General features: G+C 37.8%; 1 protein-coding gene across 5 annotated transcripts in view; it reads left to right on the top strand.

The window, feature by feature from the left end:
• ATF2 (activating transcription factor 2) overlaps window positions 1–16,986 on the top strand; it is a 48,230-nt gene that overhangs the window by 15,805 nt on the left and 15,439 nt on the right. For 3 of the 5 annotated variants that reach the window (XM_059853158.1, XM_059853155.1, XM_059853156.1), the window contains exons 9-12: window positions 3,196–3,374; window positions 3,692–3,806; window positions 3,985–4,071; window positions 15,431–15,580. In XM_059853158.1, coding sequence (XP_059709141.1) covers window positions 3,196–3,374; window positions 3,692–3,806; window positions 3,985–4,071; window positions 15,431–15,580 — 531 coding nt within the window. The remainder of the gene's footprint in view (window positions 1–3,195; window positions 3,375–3,691; window positions 3,807–3,984; window positions 4,072–15,430; window positions 15,581–16,986) is intronic. The other 2 variants (XM_059853160.1, XM_059853157.1) reach the window with 2 other exon arrangements.

Here is a 16,986-nt window from a genome sequence, read left to right as displayed (position 1 = left end):
AGAGCATGGATAGTTTTAACTGTAACCATTTTGTTGGCTGCATATATTTTAGTAGTCTTAAATTATTACAGCCTATTTATGTATGTGCAAGCCAGTTCTAATTGTCCTTGTAGTTGTCAAAATAATTCCTTGGAGACTCTCAAAAAAAGTATGCTTAATTATTTTCCTAGTTTTGTGAGAGCTCCATGAGTTCTGTTAGGCTCAGTAAGAGTAAGTACTTTGCTTTGAATAGACCAAGATATCACTAGAAGTGTATAAAGTCTTTAAGCATTAAAGTAGTAAGAGCTTTCAAACATTATAGTTGTTTATTAACAGGACTTTAAAAGGGCAACCCTCAACAGAGTTTTAAAAGTTACTTAGTTGTTGCCAAGTAGCTAACTGCATAATTTAAGTACTTTAAAACCAGTTGTTTTCTTACAGTAATAATCAAATACAGTATTAGTTCTGGCCATCTACATTTCTGTATAAAGAATTCTATGTATTTTTGATAGCATTAAAAAGTTACTGCCTGAAATTTGCTTTTAGATAGGAAATACTTGCAAATGTGCACATCTGAGAACATTTCAAGTAACTGTCCTGTTCTGTAATTTCCCATTCAGTGGGTTCTAGTTTCAAGAATAGGAATTACCAGAGTTGGAGAAGTCCTTTTAGTAAGTGTAGTACCTTTGGGTGGGCTTAAACTTCTGTCCTGTAAGGAAAGGTAGGTAAAGGTAAGGTCATTTTCACTTAATCTTATGATTGCAAATTCAGCTCTATTTTTCTTGTTCTTTAGGGGAATATATTTACAATGTATTTTATTCCAGACAAAATTAATACTTCATTAGTGCAATGTATTAGTGATCAATTAGAATCTTCCATCAGACTGTTGGGTCTATGGTTTTGTTTTCATATGTTTATAAAATATCAGTTTACTTAAAAGCAATACTACTTAAATCTGCAGCTTATGTTTATGCCACGTTGTTGCAGTAACAGGCACTTGCATGCATTTTTCAGGGTAGCAAAGAGCAAGTTAGTGTAAAGAGGAGGTTTAAAATACTTTTTCAGCTGTATAAACACTCATGAATGAACATATTCTTTTTTAATGGCTAAGGTAGTTTCTGATCTTGTAAACAAAGCATAAATTCAGAATGTCCTTTTCCTGATAGGTGTTCAAGCCAGGGAAAGGCCAAGTGTACAATCAATATTTATTAGAACATGCATTAATTAAGCTTCTGTTATGAACAGCATAGAAGTGTTGACAAAATGCCATGACTTACTGTCTCCCTTGTATGTAGTTACCTGCTTTCAGCAACAGTGGGGAGACCAATCCCAGCTGCTTGCCCAGAGGTAGGAGGTGGTACTGACACACCAGTAACTTCAAGGCTGGGTTCAGAAAGTGCTCAGAGACAGGCTGACTGGGACTCTGAGGAACCTGATCTCATGAAAAAATGTTCCTAGCCATGGCAGAAAGGATGGACTGGAGTGGTCTCTAAAGGTCACTTACAGCTCCAAACAATCTGTGATTCTGTGAATGTCCTTCCAAGGGTCCTTTCTTTATCTTTGTACATATGATCTTGTAGTCTTTGTTCACATGCAAGAACCACCATGATGTTGCTTGAATTGTGCAGCTTGTTCATGCTAGCATACAGATTCAGCTGGTGTTCTGAGCTCTGAATTCCCACAGTCAAGCAGTTCAGTCTCATTTGTATTCTCCCTGTGACTCCTGAGTAAGATCTGTAAGATGTTATACCAGATTCCTTACTTGCAAAGAAGTGTTTAATCCTGTCCTAACAATATGATTGGACTTTTTTTCTTTGTTTCCACAATTCTGTACTAGTGTCTTTTTACTGAATGGTCATCTGTAGTGCTAAGTGCAGCCAAATATTATGCCCCAGATTGATACTAAAACAATTTCACTTTCCTCAGCACAGCTCACTGTTACTCTCCAAAAACTCTGATTCACTGTGAATAGTCCTAGGTCCCTTGGGAAAGAGCATGAATGAACTAGTGAACCCTGATGACAAATCTAGCCTCTGAGCTTTTTGGAGGGAGAAAATTTCATCATCTAAAGTTTTTTCTTTTGTAAAACCCACAGTTTGCCAGCAAGCTTGCAGTTCTGTGAATTGCTCAGAGGATCTCACACATTTGTGCATTAATATATACAAAGACAAGCAATCTGCTTAGAGAGCTCAGAGTTCACTACTTAAAGCTTTGTGGATGAATTTTGAAAACTCAAGCTTCATTCAAAGAAAATAATAATCAGTGCAGTCTGTGTGACACAGATACAGAGATTCTCTTTGAATTACTGTTTACCAGCAGAGCAACTAAAGTTTGCTGGTCTTAAGAATTTTATGTATCATTGTGATTTTATGTATCATTGATTGCAGTAGGCATTGTCAGAAGAATAACTTGGCAACAAGTCTGTCTGAACATAAATTTGAAGTCTAGCAAAATCAAGGGTTTCCTGAGAAGAAAGGCTTTGGTTACAGTAAGGCTTTTCTGGATTTTCAGAAACAGCAAATAGATATACAGCATTCAATTGATAAATGTGCTTTACCTGGTTGCTAAGCTAAGAACTATAGGGATTTCTATCTACTCTTTATTTGCACGTAAGAAAATTTAATTTCTGTGCTCAAATAATTTTTTCTCTGTCAGGATATGCATATATTTTGCAGAGCTCTGAAGATAACATTCCAAGCACGCTTATCCACTCTAGTTAGAGAGCTACAGAAAAAGGGTCAAAAAATTTTTTGTTGTTATTGTTTTTACTGAACCATGAATGTCTTGTTTCTCTTGTTTAAATCCAGAACAATGGACTGAAACTGAAATATACATAAGGACATCATAAAACATTTTCCTTATTCGGAGTGTGGGTAAACATGATGGTGCTGGTAGTACCATGGGTTTCTTGGGGAAAAAAATTAAAATCTGATCAAAACTGAATTAGAAGCAATAAGAAGTAATAGTAGCCTTAGAATAAATTGAGCCAGGTTTGTCATAAAAGTAAAATCACTGTTGTTAAAACAGTTTTACTGTGGTGGTTTAAATGATTCATCCAGAGGGAGTTTTTTTAATGTTTTTAATTGTATAACTGATTCTATTTGCATAATGTTACAGAAATTCTGATTTGTTCCATCAAACTGCATTCATTTAACAGTTGGAATTAGTGGTCTGTAATTGTATTTTACAGACTGATGAAGCTTTATTTTTCCTCAGGAAGTGTCACTGCAGCAGACTGCACAGCCTACATCTACAATAGTTCGTCCAGCCTCGCTCCAGGTTCCCAATGTTCTGCTTACGAGTTCTGACTCAAGTGTTATTATTCAGCAGGCAATACCATCCCCAACTTCCAGTACTGTTATCACCCAAGCTCCATCGTCGAACAGACCAATAGTGTAAGTTACATAAATCTTAGTAAAACGTTTTCTTGCAGAATTTAAAAATCTGGTTTACTTTCAGTTACTGTTTCTGCAGTTAATATATGAATTTGAGATGCTTTGGTGTAATGTGGTGCTTTACTACACATGAAACATTGGACTTTCACTACATGTGAGATGTAATGCCATGTTCTCCACATCACTAAGTTCATATTTTTGATCTCCAAATAAATTATACATTACACCTGTAAAGAAACAAACCAATTTAAAATAATGTGTAAACTTGTTCTCTTCTCTGGATAAGTTTTCTTTTATATAGTTCATTCCTTTTTCAGTCCAGTTCCAGGTCCTTTTCCTCTGCTGTTACATCTTCCTAATGGACAAACCATGCCTGTTGCTATTCCTGCATCTATCACAAATTCTAATGTGCATGTCCCTGCTGCAGTTCCAGTAAGTAAGCATGATGCTATATTAATTTGAAAGTGGAGCAGATTTGCATAAGTGCAGCATAGAACTTAGTTTTAAGCACCTTGATAGCTGTTTTGGCTTCAGAGGGTAGTGCTGTCAAATGCTCTCTATTATGATAACATACTCAGGTTTTCTTCATTTTTATACTTTATCTGGTCAGCTTGTTAGACCTGTCACCATGGTGCCTAGTATCCCAGGAATCCCAGGGCCTTCCTCCCCACAGCCAGTGCAGTCTGAGGCTAAATTGGTAAGTGAACAACTCCATTATTCCTCAAGAAGAATAACTTGAGAAATTAATTACATTCTATTGCTTTTTAAAACAGCTTTAGTTTTCTTTTATTAGTCTAAATTCTGCAAATACAAATTTAATAAAACCAGAAGAATAACAGCTGCATTTATTTTACAGTTCTTTCCAATTCCAGCCTATATTAGTTCCGTTCTTAATGGCTATTTTGATCTTATTTTTAGTCATTCTTTTAAATAAATTTTCTAGCTAAACTCCTTCTCTCTTCTTGTATCAGAGGATCAGAAATGCTAGCTGAGAGAAAAACAAGATTAGTAGCATGTGAACATTTCTCTCAAAGAAGCAGAATGTTTCCTCCCAAAAGAATGGTATTTCTTAAACTAAGAAAAATATGGGTTTTTTAAAAGTTTTCAGACTTCCAACTAAATATAATCCATTTGGCAAGAGTTTTGCAATTAAATATGTAGTACTTACGTAGTTAAGAAATTATTCTGTGTGGAGGTTGTTTCTGTTGTGTTGGATGTTTTGGGGGGAGTTGAGGATTATTTGGAAAATGTCTAAGCAAGAAATTGGTTTGCTTTTTGATGGGGGGGGGGTTGTTCTTTTTACTTAATATCAGTGACCATTTAGGGTGGTAGTTTGAATTTATCAATTTATAGAAATATTTTATACAGCATTAGGCAGTTGCTTCTCTGTTTTTTACTGTCTTGTTTGTTCCAACTGTTCTAAAGCAAAAGAAGATCTATTATTCAACAATAATTAACCCGTTTATATATTTACAAGATGCCTCCATGAACAGTATCTATCCTGTGAAATAGTGTTCCTCTTCCTTCAGCTCTTACTTTGTGCTAAAAGAGAATCAGGAACACCTGCTAGATAAAATATATTTTTCTGCATTGATGTTGGTAAGTGGGAGGATCCCCTCAACATTCTTAGATATCTCATTTCTCTTGATCTAAACCTGTGGGCATTTTTCCTTAGCTGTTTTCTCAAGCCATAGTATGAGAAACAGTGAGTCTGGTTTTTCTGGAGTGAAGGGATTCCCGTAGAGTGAGCACATCTAGACCACATTCACCAAATACTGAAACTGCTGTGGAGAGGTGCACTGACTCTGCCTAATGCTGTCAGGTCTTCCTTCATTTCCCTGCTCTGCTGAGCACAATGACTTTGGAAATAGTGTAGAGGAGGACATAAGGGAAGATGGTCTGATTTTGTGCATCCTTGTCTCCCTGGGAATAGGAAAGGAATCTTTTAATACCTCAGAAAATACTTGAATGTAACCAGCTCTTACAAAATTAATTTACCTTAAATCCAGGAGAGAAGAATGTAAAACAAGTGAAAGCAAGGACTGTTTTCTCAGAAACTGAACATGTTTTAGAGTCAGGAGACTCATGCTCTGAATTGTGTTTGAAATCCAGGAGAAACTGGTTCCAGATAATTTTTTTAGATGGGCAAGAAATTAGGTTTTTAAGCGTATTACTGAGTGTTTTTCTCTTAGAATGATTTAAAGGCGGAGAGGAAATACATGTGTGTGGTGAAGACTTTGATCTCACATTGGAAGAAGCAATCACTCATATGCAAAGGAAAACAAAGATCATTAGACTTAAAACTTAACAGTCTCATTAGCCTTCTCGTTACAATTTAGCTAATATATGCACTTCAGTGATTGCTTATCTTTTTTTTTAAGTGAGACTGTAAAAAGGGTATTTGCAGTATTTCCTTTCCTTGTTGCTTAACATGAAGCATGAGCAGAATTCAGGAATATCAGAATTATGTATATTTCTTATGCTCATTTACTTTTATATAGTGCCTATTCACAAAAATAAAAAACCTAATTTCTTATCCCCCTGAAAGTAAAAGCAATTTAATGAGAAACTTAATGTTTATGTAGAAAAGCCTCCAAGAGTAAGACTAATTCACTGTGCCATGGGATGCATTGTTGGCAGATATGTGATGGTTTATTAACTGCAAAGTTCAATTTAATTTTTAAATTCAAATCTTTGTGATATCAAACCCTTTCTTTCATGTCTCTCTTAAAAATAATTTTGCTTGCTGCATACTAAATTCTGTGAAGGTCTGCAAAGCAGGTTTGTTTTTCACTTATGTTCCTGGTTAAGCCAACTGAAGACAATATTTAGTTTTGCAGCTCATTTTAGTTTCGTTAATAGTTCACATTTAATGTTGAAAAATAAGCTAATACACTGAGATTTAATAAGTGAATACTCTATGCTTCATATATTAATGGTATTCTGCAATTTGTGGATGTATTGGTATGGTTAAGTTAGCTGATCTCTGGGAACCTGCCCTGTGTCCTTTTGCCTGTTATGGCCACACTTCTGTTTCATGTTGGGAGGCCGTTCTGAAGGGCAGAGGAGTCCAGGACATCCTTTAAGAAGTGACTCTTAAAGGTGCAGGAGCAGGCTGTCACCACGTGCTGAAAGATGAGCCAGCAGTGAGGATTGGCCTGGCTGAACAGAGAGCCTTGGCTGGAACACAGGAGAAAAAGGGAAGTGTGTGACCTGTGGGAGGAGGGACCGGCAGCTCAGGACTCTGTGGGTGTTGTGAAGTTATGCAGGGCCAAAGCCCAGCTAAAACTTAATCTGGTTGCTCTGTAAAAAATAACTAAATATATTTCTCTAAGTACCTCAACAACAAAAGGAGGTCCAAGGAGAATCTCCCTCTTTTATTGGATATGGGGGAACATAGTGGCAAAGGATAAGGAAAAAGCAGAAGTACTAATGCCTTTTATTTGCCTCAGTCTTTTAATAGTAAGGCTAGTTCCTCTGTGGGTACCCAGCACCTTGAGCTGGAAGACAGCCATGTGGAGGAGAGCAAAGCCTCTCTAATCCAACCTGCTACAGCCCTAAGACACACAGAAGGTTATGGGGCTGGATGGGATCCCTAGGGTACTGAGGGAGCTAGGGAAGAAGCTCAGTAAAGCCGCTTTAAATCATTTACCAGCAGCCCTGGCTAACTGGGGAGGTCTCAGGTGACTGGAGGTCGGTAAATGTGATGCTCATCTTCAGGAATAGTGGCTAGAAGGAGGATCCAGGGAACTGCAGGCCTCTCAGCTTGACCTCTGTGCTGAGGAACATCATGGAGCAGATTATCTTGATCATCATAGCACACATAGAACAGGCAGGATCAGATCCAGTGGATCTGTGACAGGCAGACTGCTTGACTGACCTGGTTGGCTTCTGTGACAAGGTGACCTACTTATGGTGGATGAGGAAAATGCTGTCAGTGTTGTCTGCATGGACTTTACTAAAGGCTTTGACACTGTTTGCCACAGCATTCTCCTGGGGAAACTGCTCATGCCTTAGACAGATACAGTCTGCTAGGTAAAAGCACTGGCTGGATGGCTGAGTCCAAAAAGTGGTGGTAAATGGAGTTCAGTCCAGCTGGTGGCCAGTTACAAGCAGTGTTCCCCAGGGCTCAGTGTTGGGGTCACTTCTGTCAAGTATCTTTATCAGTGGTCGGGATGGGGGAATGGGGTGCTCCCTCAGTCAGCTTGCAGATGGTACCAAGTTGGGCAAAAGTGTTGGTGTGCAGAAGGGTCGGAAAGCTCTGCAGAGGGATCTGGACAGGCTGAATCACTGGGTTGAGGCCATTTGTATGAGGTTCTACATGGCAAAGTGCTGGCTCCTGTTCTTGGGTCACAGCAGCCCCAGGCAGCGCTACAGGCTGTGGGCAGGGTGGCTGGAAAGATGCTTGTTGGGACAGGACCTGGGTGTGCTGGTCAGCAGCCAACTTAACATGAGCCAGCAGTGGCCAGGTGGCCAAGAAAGCCAATGGCATCCTGGCTTGTATCAGAATCAGCAATAGTGGGACAGGCAGGACCCAGGCAGGGATTGTTCCCCTCTACTCAGCAGTGGTGAAGACACACCTCGAGTTCTGTGTTCAGTTCTGGGCCCCTCACTGCAAGACAGACATTGAGGTGCTAGAGTCTGTCCAGAGAAGGGCAGTGGAGCAGGTGAAGGGTCTAGAGAAAGTCCTTTGAAGAGTGACTGAGGGAGCTGGGGCTGTTTAGCCAGGAGAAAAGGAAGCTCAAGGGGGACCTCCATGCTTTGTACAGCTACCTGGAAGGAGGGTGTATCCAGGTGGGACTCAGCCTCTTCTAAACAGCAGCTGATAGAATGAGAGAAAACAGCCTCTCATTGCACCAGGGAAGGTTTAGATTGGACGTTTAGGAAAAATTTCTTCTCTGAAAGGGTTGTCAAGTATTAAACGATTTTCCCAGGGAAGTGGTGACATCACCATCCCTGGAGGTGTTAAAATGACATGGAGATGTGACACAGGGCCATGGTTTAGTGGTGGTCTTGGGGCAGTTCTGGCTTAATGGTCAGACTTGATCTTAAAGGTCTTTTATAGCCTAAACAATTTTATGAACCCATGAAGTCTGTCAGCATTCTTAGTGTATTTTGAACAAAAAGCCAGATGAAGGGGTGAAGCTGTGATGTTCCCTTCACAACATTCCCAGGAGTATATATATTTGGAATTTTTTTAGCTATTACTTTATTTCTTACTTATTATTTGAGGAAAAATTTTGTTGTTCTTTATAGATGGAGCTTGCAGTCTCATGGATTTTTTTGTATTACATTATAAAATGTATGAATAGAATATGTAGCAAATACAAAAAACATACAGGAATAGATTCCTAACTAACTTCCCTAACTTCCTTGGGTATTTAAGTGAGCATTGTACTGTATGGAATGCAGAGTTTGGAAAGTTAACATGGTTTATTTATAGCTGGTGTTGGCAGTAGTTGTTTGAACCGCTCCTGTATTGAAGGACTGTACTTGCTGTTAGGGTGTTCTGCATTTTCTGCTATCATACCACAACACTATTTCAAGGTATTCTAAGTTGACACAGATCTAATAACTTCAGAGGTTGAGTAAAATTCCTGAAAAACTGGTTGTAGTAAATTTAATGTGAAATAGCACCAAATTCTTGCATTGTTATCAGATCTGGAGCTGTCCTGTGTAGAAGGTACAGCTCTTTGTATCGGATGAAATACCTGGTACAAACCAGGCACTTTCTTTTGTGCTTTCTGCCTTTCTTTGCAGAGGCTATTTCTGCATATTTCAAAGACCTAACACATTTTAGAGGTTTATAGTAAGAAAAGAACTTTGTGCTCTGATTACATTCCTCATTTCAGTCATTCATTTCACTCTTACTTGCTTACAAAAGACTACTGTTGTGTGGACTTTTTTTTTTAAACTAAACATCAGAAGTAGTTAGATAAAAGTTAGAGATTGTAGAGCTTCTTTCCTAAAGCTCTGAAATTTAAATATGAATATAGATAATTTAATTTCTGTATTTGTATTAACATGAGAAGAACACATTTTTATTTTGATGAATACGTGTTGTTTCCCTATGAAACAAGTTGCCAAATTGTACAAAGAAGTGTATTTTTTTTTTAAATTTCATGAATGAAATTTAGTAAACAAATTTTTATTTTCATTTTCAAAATCTAAAAATAACTGTCAGGAGATATCTTTGGTAGTGGACACTGGATGCCTTCCTATAGCATAGTTAAAATTTTTCTTTGGCGGTCCTAGAAGTTGTACAACCCTTTAAGGATAAAGGAACTGAGGCACTTGCTGAGAATTTTTTCCCACCATGGACAGCTTTTGGAGACTTTTTACTTTTGCAAATTGTGTCTCTTACAGCATTTGAAAGGATTTTTTATTAGGGGCATCCAAGTTTAATGAATAATAATCAAAACTATGTGTTTATTTCTATGTTCAATAAAGTTTTCAGTCTAAAGTGTCAAACTCCTTCAGCATGGCAGTTTTGGTTATTGAAGCAAAGCAAGTCACTGAGATGTCACCTCTCGAGCTCTGTTCTTTCTTTGCTGAAATGGTCTTTTCTCCACTTACTGGTCAAGTTGCCTGACATTAAATGATTGAATGAATTCCATAGAGGAGCAGTTGTATGTGGGAACAGGTTCACTGAGTGAAATAGCAGATAGCAAAATGAATACCTACTGCAAGGACTAATAACTGGGAGGAAAAAATAGTCATAAAAAGAAGGAATACAAAAAAGCAGTGACAGACAAAAATTTAAATATTGTATGTGCAGTGAGCCAAATCCTTATGACTGGTGGCATTCTTGCAAGAGGCTCTCAACTGAAACAGTTGACATAAGTGAAAGAGTGCATTAAGCACGGTCTTAGGGTCTCTTTCACCATAGAAACATACAGTGCTTGATGTGTTTCAGTGCTGTGAAAGAACTGCATGAAATCAGATTGCATTTTAATTTTATTGCCTCAATATTGAATTTATTGTAGTGAACAGAGCTAGTCCATTCACAGCTGTGAAAGTCACTGTTACTATAGTTGTGAACATTCTTGGATCCTTTTTCTCTACTGCTTGTAGAACCGAAGTACAAAATGACTAGAGATCTTATTCAGACACAACCTTGTCTTTTACTGCTACTATTTTGGAAATATTCTTACATCTTATACTAAGAATGACATGCAGTAGGAGTGAAAATGAGTTTCAGATCTCTGTGGCACACTTAATATAAATTGTCAGTTTTTCTGACATGATTCCATGTATGTCAGTGTGCTAAAGAAACTAACTTTTGCTTACTTAAGTAAAATCATATGTATGTCAGTTTTGTGGTATTTTTAGGCTTAGAAGTAGATGCAATAACTGTCTTTAAAAAAAAAAACCAGAAAACTTAAAACCCCCAAAAAACTTCCTCACTAAGATAAGGATGCATGACTTAAAATAACTGTAGAATTGCTTCTGATGTTCTTATGAGAAGATCTGTAATTGTCTGCTTTCTGTGTATGGAATATGAGCCTTGAGTTGCAGCTGTAAAACATCCTTTTTGAGTGTGCAGCTTGTGGGTGCAAACTTAGCATTCAGACTCTTCAGCATGGATTGCAGAAGTTTCTGAAGAATTTCAAAATTGCTTTAATGTGGAATGTTTCCCTCCATCTCCTCCTTCCCATGTAAAACTTTTTGTCACAATCTGAAAAATACCTTGCACTCAGTAGGCAGCCAGTAGTCTTTTTGCAGGAGGCTTCTACTGAGAAGTGACAGAGGGCAGCTTGGCAAATGTTCAGAAACCAACATTAACTTGCTGGAGCCCGGCATGGGACCTTGTGTTCAGCAGAATTCTTCTGACCTGTCTCACTGCATGCCGAGCTAATCAGCAAACACCTAATGAGCCTACTCTAAAGAAACAGACCCTCTCACAACCTACTTCATTTTCATATGTTCTCTGGGGGTGGAGAGACAAGACTTCATAAGGACTGATGATGCTGCAAAGACCACAATAATGATAATTAACTTGCTGAATTTAGAAGATTATGCTGTTAATTAGTTGCAAAATAAAGATAAGTAATAGAGGAGCAGATGGTAGGATAACACCCAGGAGAAGGAGGGTTATTACTCTGATGAGCTTTTGTGGCAGATATGAAATATGGATCTGAGTTTTTCACAAATTGTTTCTGGAGTATATTATCTTGTTTCTGTGAGCTCTTGGTGGAATGATCTAGTCCCACCAAATTTTGACAGATGTGGTGAGGATTTGTTTTCAAGGATATACATAAATGATAAAACCTTGCTAATCAAGATTTTAAAAGCTATTAACCTGTCTAGTTAGTTTGCCTGTAACCAAATAATATCAAAAAACCTCGGTTGTCATCAAGGTTTTCCACATAAAAATGCTTATTTACATTTATTCTAATACATGTTTCTGTATTCTTGATTGTTAAAAATGAGATTCTCTTTGAATTTAGGGTAACTGTCACAAGAAGCACAACACCCGTGTAGTATTTTACTCCAGAATTACCTTTTAAAATATGAAACTTATTAAACACATGAGCTGGAATCTCCTTGTGAAAATCTGTAAATATTCCTCAGATTTTTCACAATGTGTCTGTCTGCATTTGTGGATAATTTAATCCTAACTACTTCAATTTCAACTTTCAAACTTTGTAATTTGAAATTAGATCTAGTTATTTACTATTCTTGTTTTCATAGTACATTACATTTAACAATGTAATACTCAAAAGGAGTTTCTTTACTTATGTATTTACAGGATATAATGTTCAGATGCTGGCATTACAGTAAGTTAAGTCCAACTTTGTTTGCATGGCCCAGTGCGAACTCATCAGTTACCATCATGGGCAAAACAGACTTGTCTTGAGAAAGACTCAGTTTCAAAGACTCAAACTCGTCTCAGTTTCATTTAGGATAATACACCCAAAACTTCGAAACACCTTCCTGCCTTTCTTCCTGGGTCTAACTCTTCTCTACCTCCTGCCCCTCAGCAGCCCAGGGGAAAGGGCAGTGGTGGTTGTGGTCAGTTCCTCAGACTTCTCTGCTGCTCCTTCCTGTCTTTGGAGAGGACTCCTCTCACTCTTCACAGAATTACAGCATGGGCCAAGTTGGAAGGGACCACAGTGGTCATCTGGTCCAACCCCCTATGCCAGCAGGGCCATCCCAGAGCAGATGACAGGATTGCATCCAGAGGGTTCTTGCCTATCTCCAGTGAGAGAAGCCTCACATCCTCTGTGGACAATCTGTTCCAGTGCTCACTCACCTGCACAGTCAGGTTCTCCCTCTTGTTCAGGTGGAGCTTCCTGTGCTTCAGTTCCTGCCATTGCCTTTGTCCTACTGCTGTGCATCTCTGAGTCTCTTGGCATCCCCCTTCAGGTACTTGGGGACACTGCTGAGGTCCCCTCTCAGTCACCTCTTCTCAAGGCTGAGCAGGCCTGGCTCCCGCAGTGTCCCCTCGGGGCTCTGTCCTGGAGCCAGCTGCCCTTGGCTCTGTCGGACAAGGAGGGAGCTTCTGGCAGCTGCTCACAGGAGCCACCCCTGCCACCCACCCCAAACAAAACCTTGCCATGCAAACTCAATATATGTCATTTTTGAGATGGTAACTTTGAAATCTGTCCTACTATGACCGCTTAAAATAGAAGAGAGCATACCCTTTAACTGATTTGTACTTTCACTGCTCTCTTGATTAGGACTGATGAAAATTTGTCACGTCCTGCCTAACAGCAAGTTATGATAAAAGAAATACTTCTAAAGTTATTCAAGTCATAAATGAAAATACACTGCAAAAAGTCTTACCTTAATAACATACAGAAAGGTTATTGTCATATAAGTATTAAATACTTGCTAGTTTCTTTAAAAAAATACTATTTTAAAAACTGACTTGGTTGTCATGTGTTTCCCTGGTAGTGGTTGTGTAGAAGATTTTATGATTTAGACACCAGAATTACTTAAAGAGAGAGAAGAATCATCAACCATCAGCTTTGCAGTTGTTGCAGCATAGAGTATGGTTTTAGTAATTTTAGTTAGACATCTAGAAAACACTTAGGCCTGCTGGAGACAGGGACTGAAATGTTTTTGTTAGCTTGTTTTTCCAATGAGAATTAGGAAGGTAGAAGTAAATTCTTGAGTTTAATTAAAGTGTTAACTATCTAAGGGCTTTCAGAGTGCTATACATATACTAAAAATTATGGACATATTATCTTAACATTTTTTGTTATCCTGCCCTAATGCTTGCAGCTGTCCTAAATTTTTGTTGCAAAAGTTGAGCACTGGAAATTGCAGTAAATTTGGTTTGTGTAATTTTCTGAAGTGTCTTCTTTATTCTGGGAAACTTAGGAAGTTGATGCAGTAAATGAGGTGAGGAACTACTCATTTAGCTGTTGGGATTAACTCCTAATTTTCATGTGCACTTGAATGGTTCCTATCTGATGTAATGTGCTGCTAATTCAATCCAGAGCAAGTCTACAAGAGTAGACTTCCTACAGAAGTCACTGGCTAAAGATTCCTTAATAGCAGGCCAGTAGAAGAGGATGGGAGTTTCTTAGTTCTGTTTGCAGCCCTCAGTTGGGATACCTGCTGGTGCTTGGTTATGTGCTGCCAAATCCATGTAGTAGATGGTAACTTGCCATATTTCAGACCTGAAAATATTTTGCAGTTTTGACAGAGGTAGTCTGCAATCTGTTGTTTTAATTGTAGCATAGGATCCAGGAAAGCCTGTCACCATGGAAGGTAGGAGGGAGCTGTTACTGTATTTCACTGACTTAATTGTTGGAAGACATGGGATACCTCAGTTTATAGAGAATATCTATAGAAATAGGTACAAAGTTTTCTGTTTATTCTGAGCTGGCTAAATGCTGCCTCTCTCTAGTATTCTTAAGACATTCTATTAATGTTAGTATATGGGTGACACTTTGTTCATATTTCAAAATATGATGTTGCGAGATATCAGAATTTCCACAAACTTACATGTTTAAGTCATTAATCTTCTCTTAAACTTGTACTGGATTCTTAAAAAATACAGTGCTCAGTAGAAAAACATTTTCTTTCTAACATCGTTTCTCTAGTAGGATAAATTCTTCAATAAAACCAAAAAAATTAATCATAAATTGTACAGTATTCATGGAATTTTAAGAAAGGATCTGGAATTACAAGCAGCTGTACCTGCTGAAATTGGACACTTTATAACTTAAGATTAAGAAATAGTTTTAAATAGAATGTATTATATTACAGTTTTAATAGATTTCCCCAAAAGTTGAATGAAGTATTTTTCAACAGGCAGTCAGTAAAATGCTCTGAAATCATCCATCAGGTTGTCAGTAACTATTGGGTGTATTAAATACAGCTGAACTTGCACATTACTGTTCTTCATAGTGGCTGTTTGCAATAAAGGAAGAGTATCAAACTTTTAAGCAGTCTTTTACTGCAAAGTAGCGTGCTGTAGTAGTTATCTTGCATATTTCTACATAAATATTCTTTACATGTAACCTTAAGCTTCTTAGTCTTTTGTACATCATTAAGATGTTTCAGCAAAGGTCTTGGCCTTTCTCTAATTACCCATAGGAAGGATTGCAGAGGTGAGTATTTGTAAAGACCATGAATTAGTGGAGGCATAACAAGCCATTTAAAATTGAATAGAGACAGAGAGCACCAGAATTTTTTAAGTGGAAAGATGCTTGTGTTCCAGTTGTTCCCTATTTTCCTTCATGTGTCATCGTTACTCTTCTGGCACTACCAGCTTCAGTTTATGGCCTTCCACTCATCTGTTTGTGGGCACAGCTCACTACAGATGAGGCTTTCTGCTTCCTTCTCCATACAGTTGACCATCCCTCCCTTTCTGGGATCTTATGTAAACCTCATTGCTATTGTCATGATTGCAGAAATTTACCCCCTGTTTTTAGGTGTATGCATAGGTCACTGTTGAAAGCCTGTAAAAAGAAACACCTGTTTAAGAGTTGGAGTTCCTGTTTCCAAAGTGGAAGTAACTGCTTATATAAATGATTAATCACTCAAGCTAGCATGATAGAACATTTCTTTTCTTTTTCTTCTTTATTTTCTGCTTTCAGAGATTGAAAGCAGCCTTGACCCAGCAGCACCCTCAGGTAACAAATGGAGATACTGCCAAGGGACATGCAAGTGGGTTGGTTAGGACTCAGTCAGAGGAACCACGACCACAGTCACTCCAACAGCCTGCAACTTCAACAACTGAAACACCGGTATGACAGGAGTGGGCATGTGCTTCCTTCCTCCTCCTTTTCTTTTACAAATACATATACATTTTTCTGTGCTCTTGATTTGTAAAACAGAGATTAACAGATTCCTCTTTTAGACTCCTCTTTTAGCTCCATAGCAGTAAAATGTTTACAGGTCTTACATGTTCTTAAATGCTTCTAAAATCTATTATCCAAGATAATGATTTCAGAGTCAGGTATAGTATCTGTCTGCTCAAATTTAGAACTAAGTCCTGATTTCTGAAGATCGTTGTTAGGAGATTCTGTGGTAGCTGAAGTTTTTACAGCTGGTCAATATATATATATTTTTTTTTAAAGTGGTTTTATTTTGTGTTTCTGTTGCATCTGTTTTATGTTTATTATATTTTATATCATAAATGTGCTTAAAATTTTTTTTTTATTGCATGCTTATGTTAGTTTGTTATGCTTATGTTAGTTTGCTTGAAGGATCTTTTCTGGGCTGCCACAGGAAGAGTTTCAGCTGTGTCATTAAGGGTACTTCATCATCTCAGGCTCTGGAAGGAGGCCTCTGGTTTTAGGTGTGATTTGTTGTATTTTGGGGACAATAGATCAGAACAGGGGAGTAAAAGACAAAACCTCTGAACCTCAGACTGGAAGTGGGCATGCTGCTGGAGGAAAGATACACTTCCTGGTGAATCCTGGAGGACTGCAGCTGTTCTATTTCTAAAAACCTCTTGGAATGTGTTTTCAAACTGCTTATAAAAATATCAAAGAGTTATTTTCAGAATTTGTAGTGTAATATTAGTTCTATAAAAGCTACACACTTTGCCCAGAACTGACAGGACTTATCTGCAGTGAAAGCCTCAGATTCTTACCCTGGCTAGTGAAATCAAATAATGTATCAAAGCAAATATGTTTGGAACAGAACAGGGGAGAAAGTGACCCATTGTGAAAGGATCCCTTTCTTAAAGCTGCTGTTTCCCCATACTGCCTTGAGTTTTTCTAAAGAATATTTTCAAGTATCACATAGCAGAATTTTCAAGATGAAAATTGCTGTTTGATTGTCTTGGAGTTATTTTACAATTAGTATTAATCAAAAATAGCAAGTGTTTCTTAAAACACTGATTTGAGTTCCCAGGGGTTTTTTATTCTTAGCTCATTAGAATTAATGCCAAATTGATATGCCAGCTGGTGCATGTTTGGGGTTTTTAATTTAAAAATAAAACTTTCTTGCTGTGTGAAACTGAATGTGGAGATGCACCTGTGAACGTCATGCGGGTAATTATGTTCTGCCTACCTTATCTCTTTAAAGGATTTTTAAGACCATTATATTGTTATTAAATTTCATTAAATCTTTGTCTAGGGTCTGTATACAACTGTGAAATGAGTAAAATGTATAATTTCAAGTATTGAAGTATTTTGATACTGTC

This window comes from Haemorhous mexicanus, chromosome 8, assembly GCF_027477595.1.
Source record: "Haemorhous mexicanus isolate bHaeMex1 chromosome 8, bHaeMex1.pri, whole genome shotgun sequence".
Classification (NCBI taxonomy): domain Eukaryota; kingdom Metazoa; phylum Chordata; class Aves; order Passeriformes; family Fringillidae; genus Haemorhous; species Haemorhous mexicanus.
The sequence above is the reverse complement of the archived record's forward strand: the minus strand, read 5'-3'. Positions and strand labels throughout refer to the sequence as shown.